The 17,407-nt window shown below is 41.7% G+C and overlaps 1 protein-coding gene across 3 annotated transcripts in view; it reads right to left on the reverse strand.

The window, feature by feature from the left end:
• Positions 1 to 34: 34 nt before the first annotated feature.
• Positions 35 to 17,407, reverse strand: part of LOC124045883 (synaptotagmin-2-like) — a 90,721-nt gene continuing 73,348 nt past the window's right edge. For 2 of the 3 annotated variants that reach the window (XM_046365650.1, XM_046365649.1), the window contains exons 2-9: positions 17,004 to 17,220; positions 16,427 to 16,587; positions 12,482 to 12,619; positions 11,677 to 11,844; positions 8,785 to 8,952; positions 8,445 to 8,562; positions 7,667 to 7,800; positions 35 to 6,720 (exon numbers count right to left, since the gene is read on the reverse strand). In XM_046365650.1, the coding sequence (XP_046221606.1) occupies positions 6,505 to 6,720; positions 7,667 to 7,800; positions 8,445 to 8,562; positions 8,785 to 8,952; positions 11,677 to 11,844; positions 12,482 to 12,619; positions 16,427 to 16,587; positions 17,004 to 17,193 (1,293 nt within the window). In that variant the 5' untranslated portion in view covers positions 17,194 to 17,220 and the 3' untranslated portion in view covers positions 35 to 6,504. The remainder of the gene's footprint in view (positions 6,721 to 7,666; positions 7,801 to 8,444; positions 8,563 to 8,784; positions 8,953 to 11,676; positions 11,845 to 12,481; positions 12,620 to 16,426; positions 16,588 to 17,003; positions 17,221 to 17,407) is intronic. The other variant, XM_046365651.1, reaches the window with a different exon arrangement.

Below are 17,407 nucleotides of genomic sequence, written 5' to 3' on the forward strand. Positions count from 1 at the left end.
AGCCATGATGCACAGACAACACATGAATCCAAGCTAATTAAAAGGCCTTTATTTCCTATTTGTTTCGTACAGAGCTGGTAACACTTATGATAGATCTGTATTGAGTTATTTGTTCCCTCGATAACTTTACAAGGATCCTCGATGCTCATCCGCTGACGGGCTGTAGGGAGTTTGTATTTGAGCAACGTTTTGTGTCCAGTCAAGGGCTAAAGCATGCGATCCACAGTAGGCACAAGTACTGACATGAACACACGCACCACAACACTAAGACACAGAGAAACACAGCCTGAGGACGCACAATCTCATGGTCCTCTGAGGCTTAAAAAGAGGATGAAGAGAGAACAAAGGAAAACACCAGATAGTCTTTTGGAATACAATCCTAGTATGGAGAATGAGGAGTGAAGGAAAAGTTGAAGGAGTTGGTACTATTCTGCGCATTTTGGCAGTACTGTATATATATCCATGTTGTAAACGTGAAGGACGACGTTCCTCTGAAAATCTGTCATTATAATTCTGGATCCAAAGACCTCCGCGAGTCCAGTTCCACAACAACAGCACATTAATGGTAAGACAAAACAGTGACTTCATGGTGGAAAAGTTCAATAATTGTCTCTTCAATTGGCCCTACTGCAGTTTCGCATTCTTAATATAACACAAAGAAACACAACACTAACCTAGTGATTATTACAGTACAAAGCGAGCTACGCAAACAGAGACAGGAGAACACATCGTTAGGTGGTGAGTGACCTATGCCCAATGACACCCCCTAACACATTGCAGACATGGAAGTTGGAGAATATGATGGACTCTAGTTTGGAGAGTTTCTCTTTAAGTCCCATTGACCCCTTTTTATAATGTACTTAAATGTCATTTAATAGAAACAAAGCAGCCAGTAGTACAAAAGAACTGTGGTATGTAGTGTGTGAATCATCATGCTCTCAATCCGTTGTTTCTCCCCTGCTGAGATATAGTCTACAGTTAGTTTCTGAAGCAGTTGTGCATAAGGTAGCCTAAATTGATAAACTGTATCTATCAAAAAATCTGTAATCCTATAATAGCAATCATTTTAAACTCTATTAACCATTGTAAATAAAAACATGTTTGTTAATTATTTTCATCACCACAAATGTACAATTAGGCATGGTTTATGTATTCTGAGCATGCAGATATATATGTTTAGGTATAGTAAGTTGCAGTAGTACTGTGTTTTTGCACTGCAACTGCTCACTTTAGAAAGGCCCTATGCTTTTTGTTCCTATGACACAGGGGTTCTCAAAGTGGGGTCCATGGTCATATCTCAAATCATATTTCAGGTTCAATGAATCTGTGGAATAAGTTTAGAGGGTGTAATACAATGTCATATTATTCATCTAGAATCGATGTTCTTAACAACATGGGCCTGGGAGGCTCACAGGGATAATGGTATCCACAGTGCTCCACCAATTATCCATTTTTCTTCTGAATAATTATTGTACCTCCCCCACACGTAAATGCTTTGTAATTTAAAGCGAGAATCCTTAGTTGCTACATCCATTTTTGGTATGGAATACCATAATATAACTTGTAAATGCCTCATGAGCTTAGTTCAACTGTCATACCGTACCCTATCAGAACCCAAAATATAAGCTTGTTTTGCTCCAATGTTTGTAAACGATGTAAACGTAAACAAACACTGCATAGCCTCAACGTATTGTTAAAACTATCATTTTGATTGTGTGGATGGTCAGTCCTTGTATCCATAGCTCTGTCTATGCATTTAAGAGTTGTTCCATTTCTCCAGGCCCATCATCACTCAGCTTTTTACCAAAACACACTTCTTTGTTATTGTTTCAATTTAGATATAGGGTTTCGCAAAGTCAGTCCTCAGGACACCAAGGGGTGCACCTTTTGGGTTTTGCCATAGTACTCCACAGCTGATTCAAATAACCATCACGCTTTAATCATGTGAATCATCTGTGTGGTGTTAGGGCAAAAAAACAAAACACTTCCAACTTTAAAACTGAAACATTTTCTCTCTGCATCATTGCAAAATAGTGTAGAATTGCAGGATATTAGCTTGAAAACTGCAACATTTTCTCAGATGCCAAGAGGTGGGCCTTTAAAATGTTCCTTAGTCTGGCCATGCACTTCCGAAGTCATAGTAAAACTCCCTGTATGCTATATATATATATATATATATATATATATATATATATATATATATTTCTTTTAAATTTTTATGAGGGGGTCCCTGATGAATTTGCTATCACAAAAAGGGTCACCGGCCCCAAAAAGTTTGAGAACCTCTGCTATAACACACATACATAAATACAGACAAACACACAGTTCTCAGTCTCTTTCCTCCATAGACCTAACTGTCCAGCTGGTGGTCTTGATTGCAATGACCGTGGCAGTGTAAAATGCATTGAAACAATCTTTTTGACACAAATGTGCTGTATATTAACCTTTAATGAAAGTTATCTTATCGTCTAATCTGCATCCGCATCAGTGGAATTATTTTGGCTCTGAAATAGATTCAAACAGATTACTGATGAGGATCTTCATAGAATTGTAAATATAGATGGATATACTGGCAGTATTTTAGAAAGACACTGAAATCTTCAACTGGATTAATGTGCCTCGGTTCGGTCACAGTCCAACAGGTTCGATTTTAACATTGAGTGAAGAAGCAACATCAATGATCCTGCTATTACATTGTTGCAAACATGTTGAATGGGACATCAGACAACACTGTTATTATTTAAATAGTGTTGCCATTAGACCAAATGTCGACTTGACACAGCTAGTTTCCATCAAAGTGGCTAAGATTATGCTGTAGATGATTTATCTTAACTTTACAGGTTACCATGAACGCACCAGATGTTGATCAAATCAATGATGCTGAGGCTTGGCATTGTTACAAGTTAGATATAGATTGTTTGGCATATCGTTGATCACGATATATCATATGTATAAGTCATGTCTGTAAAGCCACTGGAGATGAAAACTCAGCTGTTCCGTGACAGCATAGTTCCTATAGAGGGGTCCATAGACCGCAGTCAGGGTCCTAAATGAATTGCACTCAGCCCAAGGATCACCGACAGACCAGCCTGACACACAGTTGGATCATGTAAATGTTCTGCATGCCGCCTTCTGAATATTTCCGATAGCATCTTTTGACATAAGAAGACCATGTCCCATGATTCCTACTATCAAAACAAGGCATATACAAATGACATCACAGGGAAAAAAATCTGCTACTACATTTAGAAAATAAAGACAACTTCAACAACTTCATAGTAGAAAACAAAATCACATCCACTCTACTAAACTCACAACTGCTCAGTATGTTGCCTTCTGGAATCTAGATGAGTACAGAGTTCTGAAGGTAATGTAGAAGAGAAACACTGAACTAGGAATATATAGATGTGTCATCAAAAACACTTCTCTAACTCTAGTTACTCAGCAGAGCTCTAAAGAGCTAGTGCTTGAGTCTTATGGCTTTAGTTTTGATCTAATTCAACTATCTGTATACACATAGACATATTCCTTTAATAAACACTGTCAAATATCCAGAATTGCAAAAGGGTATCAGGTCATTAAACCAACGCAAAGTCAAACAAAACCAACAAATGGAAAATAGGGGGTCTTTTTGTCCACAGTGTGGAGATGTGTTGATTCACTTCTGTCTCATTTCAGCATTGGCACTGATCATTGGAGAGTTCCACTTCGGGATATATATATTTCTTGAACTGTGAGACCCCTAAATGTTTGATATTTGTAAAGAAAACAACAATACACTTAAATAATCACAAAATAAAACATTGTATGAATAAATTTGTATGAAATAAATGATGATTAGTCCAAATGAAATAGCACAAGGAGTTAGATAGCAAGCATGCAGCTACAGTTCTCATCCTACATGAACTCACACACAGTACTTCACAACGCACTTGCTCAAAAGTTCAGGCGTGGACAGGATCGTATTTCTAATATATTATGACATTCTCTCAAATAACCCATTCATGGAAAATAATACACATTTGATTAATTTCGAAAATATACTGTGCATCGTTTTCCTCCATTGTTACAGTATTCAAATGACAAATGACACCCACATACGTACGTACACAAGATATAATTGCTTTATCTCTAAAACATGCTCTTATGTACAGTATTTTGTAGAAACATGCATGAACTATGTATATAGGAAACTACACAGCGATGGATTGTTTGATTGCTTGCATGTTGTCTTTTCTTTAGTGTTGCTTTTTGAACATAGAGAAGAAACTAAATGTAAAACATAACTAATCTGACCCCTACTGGACATATAAATGAAGAAATGGTTGTCCAATAGAGAAAAGTAATAAATTGACCAACAATCACTACTGTAATTCCCAAAAATCTTCCAGTATAAAAGTTATCAAACTGTTAAAACATGAAATTGCTTTGCTTGTTCTGGAACACAATCGAGTCGTTTTTCGTACCATTTTGTTTTTTGAACAAGATGGTGCACAGGAACAATTCATGTTCCATCAAATGACCAGGGTGGCCTCTTATCTAATTCTATATTTGCTTGGACTTTTACATGTTTAAGAGGGTAAGCAAATTGTACATTTCATTCAGTCATATGCCCACTTTTATAATCAAATTTATCCCAAGAGAAAAGTCAAAGTGTAAAAATCACTCATTCAAGTGAAGGATCCGAGGAGCAGCATTTGACTAAAATGTGTCTCTTTCCCAATCAGCAGACTTTCTAATATGAGACCTGACTTGTGTGGCTGTACACTCCACAACCAACTCAAACTCACAACATCTCGTCACAAAAACAACATAGATCAAAGAACAACGTCTATAACCACATAACAGAGTGATATCCAGTATAGTGCAATTGGACTCAGCAGTTTGGCCATCTGTGTATAACATACACACAACAGTACCCCCTTCCAGACCTTATCCTTTCAATCAAACTTAAGAGAAAATGTTCTCAGAACAATCAAAGTATAGTCACAAGACAGGCAAGGTTACAAATGATCAAACCAAACAAACAAAAACAATGATTCACTCAAATTCCCTCTCTTGCTCTTGTTTTTTTTGTTGTTTTTTTTTACCAGGAATTATTCATCATAAAATAAATTGTTAAAGCTCTGGTTTTTGGAGAGTAGGATAAGCAGAACAGAACATTTGGATTTAAAGTGCTTGAGGGATAAAAGTGTTTGAAGTTGAAAATAAGAGGGTGAGTAAAAAACAACACAGCTAATTGGAAGGCGTCCCTGGTAGTTGAGAATTGCTTATTTCATTTCTTAGAAGGCTTGTCTCCTTTATGACTGTAAGACGGATACAGGGATTCCTTTGAAGAAGTGAAATCCTTGTTGTGAATCCATGACTAATGGCAGTAGCACTGAACAGGGAGATAGATTATATATACTAGAGGCATTGGAGGAGAAGGTGGTAGATTGCAGGCAGTAGAATAGACACCTGACAAACAACATTGTGTCAACCAGGGTCCCATTCAGTCCTTTGAGTTTCCACATAGATATTCTCTCTGTCTCTCGCATGCTTTCCCAGCATAGCCCAAGCTAGACCCTTACAGTGGCTCATAGTCCCTTTATCCTAAACACGTCTCACATCTCAACTCTGTTGATTGACAGCCACAAACTGTGCTATCGAGAGACACTCTAGAGAGACTATCCCCTGGTTAATTTCAGTGATATACTTAGACTAGTCTCAGATCATTGAACAAGAAACCAATCCAGCACCAGACAGAGGTTTTCAAATCATGTTGCGGAGCATTTTGAATGACAACCCGTTTAGAAAGAAAGGCATGACGTTTCAGTTTTCTCTCAGTGTACCTGAGAATATGGGTGAGCAGATGAGCTAATGATCAAAAAGGCAGTGTGTTAACAGTGTGGGGTATCTGGATATTGGCTATCCCTACTCTTTACCCAACTCTAGGAATGTAGTTCAAACTAATGTCATCTAGTCAGTAAGTAACTGGCAGGTGTGGATCATGGTGCAACAATACACCCAAGGAATGAACCTGCTTGTGTTTTTCTTCTATTACATGGCAGTATAAAGCATTTGAAGTATTAAGCAGTATTGAAGCAAACATTTTCTCTAAGGGGAGGGGGTTGAAAAGGTACAGAAAGAGTGAATACATGGTTGTCCTTTCCTCATCCTCCATCACATCGGACTCCTGTTTTCGCACGCTAGGCTTCTATCTTCATGATAACATGTTACTAACTGCAACCCCAATACAAATGTATGTTTCCAATGCAATCAAATGAGTAATCTGTCTTGTAACATCTCCTTGTGGAATGGCACAGCTGAGGGGGAATACAACGCTTTTCTACTCTATAATGTTTTCATCACGTCAATTAGGATATGTATATTTATGTATATTTTGAGGTGAAGGGTGTAGAATCGGTTGGTATGTTGGTTTGGAATGTAGTATTGGGAGATGTGTATGACCAGGGATGAGGTGGATAGGTAGGTTTGGGTATGGGTGTTTGGGGTAGAGGAGGTTTACTTCTTGGCGTTCAGGGCTGCCAGCGAAGCATCAATCTCCTCCTCGGGCTGCAGTGGATGCCACTGAGCGATGGGGCGGCGAGGGTTGGCCAGCATGTCGGACCAGTGCTTCAGCTGGGTGCCCGTCGCCTTGCTTCCCACCCAGATCTTTCCGATGGCGTCGTTTTTACCAATCTTGTCATAATCCAGCACTGTGACCACAGCTTGGATTTTCTAGGGAATGAATGACAACCCGTTTAGAAAGAAAGGTGTTACATTATTGGCATTTATAATGATCTTACAGAATACAATTGCATCATCTAATTCCATGGTGCATGTACTGTATGCCTTTGGGCACTTTGTTCCCACCCAGCTGTACACATTACTGTCATTTAGGGTGTATCATCCAATTCCACAGGTATTAAAGCAATGATACACAAGGGGGTGTGATTTAATTCTGGTTTTAGCACGGCGTGCTAATCAGCCCTCTGAGAAACAGAGACGCTCTGATGCATATAGATGGAGCTACTAGCAGCCCAGGCAGGAAACTCCCTTCAGCATGGATGATGTTGTCACACTGCCAGTGCATGTTAATCACATCCACTTCCTCCTACACCTCATCAGCATACTGTACATGTATGTTGTTAAGTGTATGTCTTAAGTATGTCACATCATCCACAGACGGCGAAGTATGATCTCTGTAGCTATATGATACACTATGTCTTGGTTTGTTCTATGCCCTTACTTGACTGTGGTAGGATAATTAGCTAAGTGCCTTTGCCCGCGGGCACATTTGCCATTGACCATTCTGTGTAATTAAGAGGAAGTCTCCATAAACTAACTAACTGACTGACTGTCTGTCTGTCTGTCTGTCTGTCTGTCTGTCTGTCTGTCTGTCTGTCTGTCTGTCTGTCTGTCTGTCTGTCTGTCTGTCTGTCTGTCTGTCTGTCTGTCTGTCTGTCTGTCTGTCTGTCTGTCTGTCTGTCTGTCTGTCTGTCTGCCTGCCTGCCTGCCTGCCTGCCTGCCTGCCTGCCTGCCTGCCTGCCTGCCTGCCTGCCTGCCTGCCTGCCTGCCTGCCTGCCTGCCTGCCTGCCTAACCTGCCTGTCTGCCTGTCTGTCTGCCTGCCTGTCTGCCTGCCTGTCTGTCTGCCTGTGCTTTGTTCCCAGCTGTACACTCTACCTGCATCTGCTCAATAGGGATCTCAAAGCTGAAGGACTCGTTGTAGTATGGATTCAGAGTGTTCTTCTTCACCGTGGTCTTCTTCTTCTTCAGACGCTTGCCGTTCTGCATCAAGTTGATCTTCACATAGGGATCTGCACACAGAGCGAGCGATACACACAGCCAGGTATTAAAACAAGCCTGATCACAGACTCACTATTGGGATAATTAACAAACATGGCTCTTTTGTAGTTTACTAGATTTAGCTTCCTGCCCATTTATCACAGTTTCAGCAGAGTTTGATCTTTAAAACACAATACTTCACTACCATCAGCGCTCTAGTAACAACACAAAGGAACCCAGCAGTGGCTGCAATGCAGTAAACTGCCAGCAGATGGTTGCAGTGCAGTTTAGCTGAAGGGAGTGGAGCTACTGAAAGGAGAGTGGTGGGTACTGCAGAGTCAGCACGTGAGCACAGACTGAATCGCCCCGGAGATTGGCTGCTTGCAATGTAGTCTGCAGCAAGGTTTGACTGGTATTTAGCCTCTACCACATTATAATACACAAAGAAACACTAAAAATAGCTGTATTCTTTTTCATTAGCTTTCTAATGGGAATACAGATTTGGGTTTCGTACTGTGTGAATGGAGGTAGAATACTGGTGCATACAGCACAATGTCCTTGTCCTTGACCAAGGGGAACACATGGAAACAGGATATGGGAAGTAGGGACAGCTTATACTCCACAGTGCATCTGTTTCCAGTGTTTTGTTCACAGTGATTATCTTTCCATATTTCACCTGACAGTCCTCCCACGTCCATCTTCTTGAGGTTCTTGGCCTCCAGGATGCAGATAGTGAGTTTCCCGGCAGTGGGCACGTAGCGCAGAGAGATGCAGATATCTCCCAGCTTCTCTTGCTGCGTGTGGGATGGGAGAAGAGGGCGAAGAGGAGAACACAACGTATTCAATGTAATAACATTCATCCTCAATGTTCATTGTATGCATGTCCTTACCCATAAGAAACACCTATATAAGGGAACCATTCACACCATGAGGATAAAAATCGCTCTGAACTGATATTCAGAACATGATATTTCAAAGGACTGAATGAAAGTGGGGAGATAGTACTCCACATTTACCTCTTCTTTCTCTGCACTGTCCAGGTCCCTCCACTCCTCCAGTGGCTGGGCCAGGTCCAGTTTGTGCAAGGGTAGTTTCACCTCTCCGATGACGTCGTGCTTAGAGAAGCGGTCAAAGTCAAAGACCTGCATGACCAAAGTCTTGCCACCCATCTCTTGGAATGGAATCTGAAAAACATCAACATTACTAGCACCATCTTTTATAAATGTTACCCTCTGAAGCAAGAACGCCTTTGCTTAGCTGAGGAGAGTGTTAACGAATCTTTGAGAACAGATTTGCCAAAGCCATTATAGATTTTTTTTTAAACCTGTTCTACATACTTTGACCTTGAATTATGAGAGCCAGACATGCACAAATAGCTGTATGTAGCATCCAAAGAATCTCACAACATGGAAGTGCATAAATGAGGGCAGAGTATCTTGGACCTCTTTGGTCATCTCTATAATGGGTCTGGACTATATTTCCCTGCAATGAGAGCTGATGCTCTCTCTGCCCCCAGAGAAGTGATGGGCGTATGGGAATGATTAGTGGGATAAGAGGAACATAGGGCCAGAGCCAGCCTGAATTGTGTGCTGCTCACTCAGCAGAACCAAACAGTACAGCCTGTCAGCAGTCAAACAGGAGGAAGGGAGGTGGCGTTCTCCTTTAACTGGATTGCAATCCCATCCTATCCCCTGCTCAGATCAGCTCAGCTCAATCCCATCCTATCCCCTGCTCAGATCAGATCAGCTCAATCCCATCCTATCCCCTGCTCAGATCAGCTCAGCTCAATCCCATCCTATCCCCTGCTCAGATCAACTCAGCTCAATCCCATCCTATCCCCTGCTCAGATCAGATCAGCTCAATCCCATCCTATCCCCTGCTCAGATCAGATCAGCTCAATCCCATCCTATCCCCTGCTCAGATCAGCTCAGCTCAATCCCATCCTATCCCCTGCTCAGATCAGCTCAGCTCAATCCCATCCTATCCCCTGCTCAGATCAACTCAATCCCATCCTATCCCCTGCTCAGATCAGCTCAATCCCATCCTATCCCCTGCTCAGATCAGCTCAGCTCAATCCAATCCCATCCTATCCCCTGCTCAGATCAGCTCAGCTCAATCACATCCTATCCCCTGCTCAGATCAGCTCAATCCCATCCTATCCCCTGCTCAGATCAGCTCAGCTCAATCCCATCCTATCCCCTGCTCAGATCAGCTCAGCTCAATCACATCCTATCCCCTGCTGAGATCAGCTCAGCTCAATCCCATCCTATCCCCTGCTCAGATCAGCTCAGATCAATCCCATTCTATCCCCTGCTCAGCTCAGCTCAATCACATCCTATCCCCTGCTCAGATCAGCTCAGCACAATCCCATCCTATCCCCTGCTCAGATCAGCTCAATCCCATCCTATCCCCAGCTCAGATCAGCTCAGCTCAATCCCATCCTATCCCCTGCTCAGATCAGCTCAGCTCAATCCCATCCTATCCCCTGCTCAGATCAGCTCAGCTCAATCCCATCCTATCCCCTGCTCAGATCAGATCAGCTCAATCCCATCCTATCCCCTGCTCAGATCAGCTCAGCTCAATCTCATCCTATCCCCTGCTCAGATCAGCTCAGCTCAATCCCATCCTATTCCCTGCTCAGATCAGCTCAGCTCATAGGCTTCAAAAGTTCTGCTTTATCACTGGCCAAGCTCTTCCAGTTACGTTCTCTAGCCAGAATCGAGTTTAATGAATAGTCTATACATCTGAACTCCATCATATGCACACAGATGCGCGCACACACACACACACCCACTAACATTAATGAAAGCACCTGGGAACAGACTGTAGCTTTAATTAGATTCTAACATTGGGACGCTTGAGGCTATTCCTGGTTGCTGAAATTAGAGTCATATATATACTGTACACATTAGACAGTGGTTACACAATATCTGAAGAATAGCTTGTAAGTCATGGTTCATAAATCATCTAATAATGTCTTTGAACTTCAGATATTACCAGATATATGGCATTTTTATGATAGTTTTATAAGATAGGGATTTATTTCTACCCTAATTTAATTAAACAAACACGAGGGAAAAATAGAGATTGTTTTAAAGGGGGACGACTCTTATAAAGAATACATGTGTGTAAAAGCATCTGAGCATCTACACATGCAAGGCGCTTACTCTTGTGGAGGCTAGCTGGTATCAGATACAGGGAGTCTGCAGTGGATTGGGGAATCTCCATTATTTTATTTATCCATTATTTTACCAGGTAAGTTGACTGAGAACACGTTCTCATTTGCAGCAACGACCTGGGGAATAATTACAGGGAAGAGGAGGGGGATGAATGAACCAATTGTAAACTGGAGATTATTAGGTGACCGTGATGGTTTGAGGGCCAGATTGGGAAATTAGCCAGGACACCGGGGTTAACACCCCTACTCTTACGATAAGTGCCATGGGACCTTTAATGACCTCAGAGAGCCAGGACACCCGTTTAATGTCCCATCTGAAAGACGGCACCCTACACAGGGCAGTGTCCCCAATCACTGCCCTGGGGTATTGAGATATTTTTTTTAGACCAGAGGAAAGTGTGCCTCCTACTGGCCCTCCAACACCACTTCCAGCAGCATCTGGTCTCCCATCCAGGAACTGACCAGGACCAACCCTGCTTAGCTTCAAAGCAAGCCAGCAGTGGTATGCAGGGTGGTATGCTGCTGACATAATTATGAGGTGTTATCTGAAACATCAGTCCAGCAGATGAATCGAATGAGACAGAAAGCATAGCTGATGCATCAGGCTTTGGGAAACTGGCTGTCTGGCAGGAGTTATGGTCTGGTCATCCACCATAGTTTAGGACTATTAGATTTATCTTTATAATTCTGATATACGGTATAGGAGAGAGATCAAAGTACAGTAGCCTACCTTGAAGATGAAGGTCTCATTAAAGGTAGGATTCAGTGTCTTCTTGTGCACTTTGGTGGTAAAATGCTTCTTCTTGTCTGGGAGGACGTAGACCTTGACATAGGGATCCGATGTGCCACCGCTGTCCATGGAGAGGAGATCAGCTGCTTGGAGGAGGCCCACTGTGAGCTGTGGGTCAAGGGTCAAAGGGGTCAGTCAATCTGCCTCAATGCACTATGTACCCAGAAAGTGTCAGCTCACAGTTCCGGAGACGACCTTCTGTTCTTGGAACAGATATTTATTTGAACAGATGAAAGAAACCCTTTGCTTTATGCTTGTATAACACGTTGCGATGCTTTAGTCTGTTGTGAGGTCCTCAAGGTCTCAGTGAACAAAGAAGATTCTCCACAGAAGAGTAAGAGGACGGAGCAAACACTGCGTAACAGGTCAAGGAAATCCATTCATACGTTGCTTATATAACACAAACAAGGAATGGAGTCTTGGTAAAAGTTTGACTGATTTTATCCTGAAAGGATAACTGTAGAATGATGGGTTGAATCAATCCTTTAGTGTCAGAAATGTCACATTTGCTGCTGTCCTTGGCTTTTGCCCAACCAAGACATATTCATTCAAAGCTGCATTTTTTGGAGGCTAAAAAACACTCACCAAATGGCATAAATCAATTGGTTTGAAAACTAACTTGGACTAAAGGCTTAGGCCGTTTGTGCACTGAAGCTTATTTTTGGACTTTTTCCCAACACAGTAAAATAGTCTATTTAAGCTAATGGGTCATAAGAAAGCCACCTGTTCAAGTCAAAACACCCACCTTGTTGTCCTGGAAGTCATAATCTATGGAGTACTGAAGCTTCCCAAGCTTTTCTTTCTCCTTCACCTCTTCCTCTTTCTCATCTCCAGTCATACCAGTCTCAGCGTCATCTTCATCATAATCATCATCGTCCTGTTTCTAGAATGACAAGGGGGCCGGAGGGGGCAGAGGGGTCGTCAGACATTTGAACAGAGAGAGTAAAAAGCACCAATAGGTTCTTCTTCAGCAGTCTGGTTAGTCACAGCAGCCATCTCCCTGCCACTTCCCCCCCGCTTGTTTACCCAGATGTTACCAGTGCAGTGAGCACATCTCTTCATACATGACCTTAGTTGCAACATGACTTGATTTCACTATTCCTTGGGTGACACCATTTGCTTTTGCACTATATATTCATCGTTCATTATTTACTGTATAGTCATTGACAGAAGAGAGAAATAGAGGGATATACTGAATGTAAAAAAAATAAGAAAATGTGAAGTAAAACAGTCAATATGTAGTCAGAGTTTGCAACAGGGGTAGCCCCAGGCAGGACAAATGCTGTGCACCCTATAGATCTTGTAAAAGCATCCTTGAGGCAGACATGTACTATAGATTGGATCAGATCTGAGATTGTGATCTCTGTAACTACTCATGCTTCTGAAACGTTGAGGATCTATCCCATTGCAACACTCAGAGTGATAATAGAGTGATAAGAGTCAAATATACCACAACATGTCCTGCAGTGATTACACCTCCACTGACATAATCATCGTAATTACTGAAAAAGCAACACTTGTCTATAGCAGATATGAGCTAATAACTTCTGCTAATACACAATGCTTGTTACAGATGTATTGTACAGTATCTATAGTTATTGGTAACATTTACAAATCCCATTGTCAGTTCATATGATCATACAATTAACAAAACAGCTAACCATGACACTATGGTAAATGAGAACTTGTTCTCAACTGGCCTACCTGGTTAAATAAAGGTGAAATACATTGTATTTTTAATGGTAGAATTACTGACCCATTTAAGGGATTTTTTTGCATACCTTTTTGAATACTCATTTTTAAATATTGTGCATGACACATAAACTACCCAATATGTAAATGAGTAGGGCCATGCTATTCACCGCAGAGCTTACCCTGGAAGAGGAACCGGGGCAGTCTGCAGCTCATTCTACGTTGTATTCTAAAACACAGACAGCCATCCACACACAACACACATTCACAGACACAAACACCCACCCAATTACTAACACATTCACACAGACACTGTATTCACCCTTGCATACACAGCCTTACATACTGTATATACCTCACATTAACTGAGCATACTTTTAACCAACAACAAGCATACGTAAGCACACAAGCCCACATACACTCCCTCTTCAAACACACGCATGCACACATACACACACACTCCATCTCTTTATAGTGGCATTCTGTCAATTTGTTGTGCTAAATGCTTTGCATTCGAGCATGCCAGGCCACACAATGCAGGAGAATACAGTAGTCCGTATAGAGAGCAAAATGTAGATGAAATGACTCAGTTCTTCCCAGTCTCTTATAGTTTTCTGATGTACATGTAAGGATTGTATCAACAACACTAATAATCTTGGTAGTCAAGATTGCATGCCTCGCAATCCTGAAAAACTGTGTACGTGAAAATTGCACAGCCATGGGAAGTCATGCTATTTTGGAGAGTTCCAGTCTAAATCAGACCATACATGCAGTGGGATTTAAGGATACCGAACGGTATGTCCGAAAGTATGCCCCCATTGTCATAACTATGATGACTTTTGGTTCGTGAGCTCATTCGTGGAGTTGTGAAATCCAAATCTACGCGGTCAATTGGTGTACTGTACTTACCTCTGGGTTGTACATTTGAATCATGCTGTCTAACGAGGAGTCAAATGCGGCTCACGTTTTAACCAGTGGTCAAACTTTCTGGCCCACCATTCTTTCCCACTATAACACCACTGCTCCAGGGAGGAAGGGACACGTTGACTAAAACCTAATGGGTCAGCAGCATCATGGGTCATCCAGGATAATTACTCTCAAGTCAAGTTGTGGCCATTCAATGGTACCTTCTGAAAGGGCTTGAGTTGGTCTTTGTCAAGAGATACAAACCACTTTATCTCACCTTGATCCTGAGCATATTTGCACAGCTGAATTTAGGTTGTCGAAATGACATATGAATTTCACACTCAAAGCAGAGCATGGAAAAGACTTGTATTATAGTTACTGTAAAATACTTGTATTATCGTTACTGTAAAAGACTTGTATTATAGTTACTGTAAAATACTTTTATTATAGTTACTGTAAAATACTTCTGTGATGATTACTATGCACAATAATGTGCTTGATTAGATAACACGATTGTGCAAACATGTTTAATGATCTCAATGAGGTAAAGTTTCACCCATAATTTGACAAATGGCCAACCTCACCCTTTGCACATGCATGTTAGTGATCTCTAGTGGGTTGCCTCAGTGCACTCGTCATCATTCATCAACCATCAACCATAGGATGAGTTTCATGTTCATTTCAAAACCATTTCAAACATTTCCACTTCAGAGGTCATATCGTTTAAAAATATATATATTTGACCCAAATTGCAACCTCTCCATGGATACTCAAGACATCATCATGGCAGTCGATGTGGCAACATATCAAATCAGTGGACTTGCGAAGCAGCTTAATCGCTCCCATAGCTAGACCCTCAAGCACCCACAGCACCTACAGTAAGCTTGCAAGACTTAGAAAGCCATAGCACCCACTGTCATCATTGCCAATCCCCTTCCACAAGCCCAGCCCACCACCACCTTTCCCCCTGCTCTGGTCTGCGCTTACACAGAGTGGCCAGAGAGGGGCGCCGCGTGCCGTCAGACCTACCGTAGGCAGAGAAGTCCACCACAGTCAAGATACACGGAGCACACATAAGACACAAAGCAGGAAGGAGGAAGAGGAGAGCAGAGAGAAAGGAAGATATTGAACTCACAGCAGACACCAGAGAGGGAAATTAGAGCAGAGGCAGAGTCAACAACTACACTATAGGGCCAAGGGAAAATGACACAGTCCTAGAACCCACCTGAGACAGTAACTGTAGACATTAACATAATCATACTCCCCTCCAAGCTCTAAAGGGGCACTGTGTTTTAATGAATTCCATCAGTGCTTGGGTATTTCTGTTGTTGTTGTTGAATGTTAAATTGACTCTAAATGTACTTCATAAAATGATCTATGGCACACTAGACATTTAGCCCCACATTACCACTATGGACTATTTAGAATTGTAATTTTGCCGTGGCAGTTTTGTGCTACATGTAATTGGTACGCTTTATATTCCATCCACAATAGTATAATTCCCCCATGCAAAAGTGCTCAGCTGTGTCATTTTTATCCAGGTCCCAATGCACAAGAGAAAGCAGGACTAAACATTTCTGACAAATACACAATATTTAACAACAACAAATGAAGAAGGAAGGGCGAATGTTTTCTCGAGATGTTGACAGTTCAATGATGGGTTAAAGTATCTACAAAATATTTAAATTGCTATAAATTGTAAATGTCTAGACATGGCTCAATTTTCACCATGCCATCCACTAAGTGATGTGGGTTATTAATTAGGGGACAATAGGTCCTCTATGCTGCTATTGACAAATATTCTACTGAAAAAGCAACTTTTTGTTGAGTGTTTGTTGACATCTTATTTCTTATGTTTTATAACTAAACATTTATTATTTCCAAGTCGGAATGATCCATTATCCAAAAAATCATTTTTTGTGGATGCATTATTTGGTACATATTCCTCAGGTTAAGCATCCACAATCTTTAAAGCTTTGCAGCTTTCTTGTCATTATAGCTTTAAGGCAATGTACGCCAAAGTTAGTTTGTGTGAAATGCAGGGTCCTCCTTCATGACAACACCCCACACCCCCCCCCAGGTTTGAACATACCTCTCCTTCTTTCATGTTCTTCATTCCCATTTCACCCTTCCCTTTCTTGCCCTTCTTGTTCTTCTTCTTCTTGCAACAGCACTTCTTAACGATGCAGAAGCAGCAGGTGAGAATCAGGGTAGCAGCTACCACAGCGATGGCGATGATGGCCCATGACGGCACTGATATACACACCCAAACGCACACACACACACACACACAAACACAACAAACACAGACACACACAAACGCATAACAAAAAAAAGAGAACGGTTTGACATTTGACCAACCAATGATTTCTCCCTGCTGATTGATATGAGAGGCCAAAGTCACAGTATAGAGGCCCTTGCTTAGTTAACAATTACATTTGAGGCAAATTCGATTTTTAGAGAATGCCATTAGGAACAACACCACCTGATCGATACTGAATAATGGCATAATGGGCACGTCAATGGCTTCAGGGGAAGAACAGATTTAATTCCAAAGCCATTGTTTTTAAGAGTATTATCAATAAAAGTCATGAAATCTCATCTGGACAGGTCTGAGTGTTAGTTGCTGTGCAACATCCAGCCCAGCCTCTCACCAGACAGGCACTCACATGGGATCTTGTCGATCTCATTGAGGAACTTATTCTTGATGTCGTCGAAGTCGCCGTTCTTGACAGCCTCTGTGGAGTTGTCAGCTGCGGTGGAGGCCACGGGGCCAGGGGCCACAGTTAAGACAGCAGCCCCGGTGGGCTCAGGTCCGACCATGGCTTCGGGCTTTTTCTTGAACAGGTTCCACTTCATCCTAGACAGCTAGACCAAACACAGTCCCTATGAATAGAGAAAGAGGGCTGTTAACACCGAGTCATAAAGGCCACACACAGGTCCTTAACATTCTGGACAATCTTGGAGCAAGGCTGTTGCTATTCAGGTGCATCATTTGTAATACTACACCGGCTCCTTTTAGCAGCACATTGTATCTATCTTTGCATTTTGCATCACAAATGCCTGAGCCAAA

Source organism: Oncorhynchus gorbuscha, linkage group LG10 (genome assembly GCF_021184085.1).
Source record: "Oncorhynchus gorbuscha isolate QuinsamMale2020 ecotype Even-year linkage group LG10, OgorEven_v1.0, whole genome shotgun sequence".
Classification (NCBI taxonomy): domain Eukaryota; kingdom Metazoa; phylum Chordata; class Actinopteri; order Salmoniformes; family Salmonidae; genus Oncorhynchus; species Oncorhynchus gorbuscha.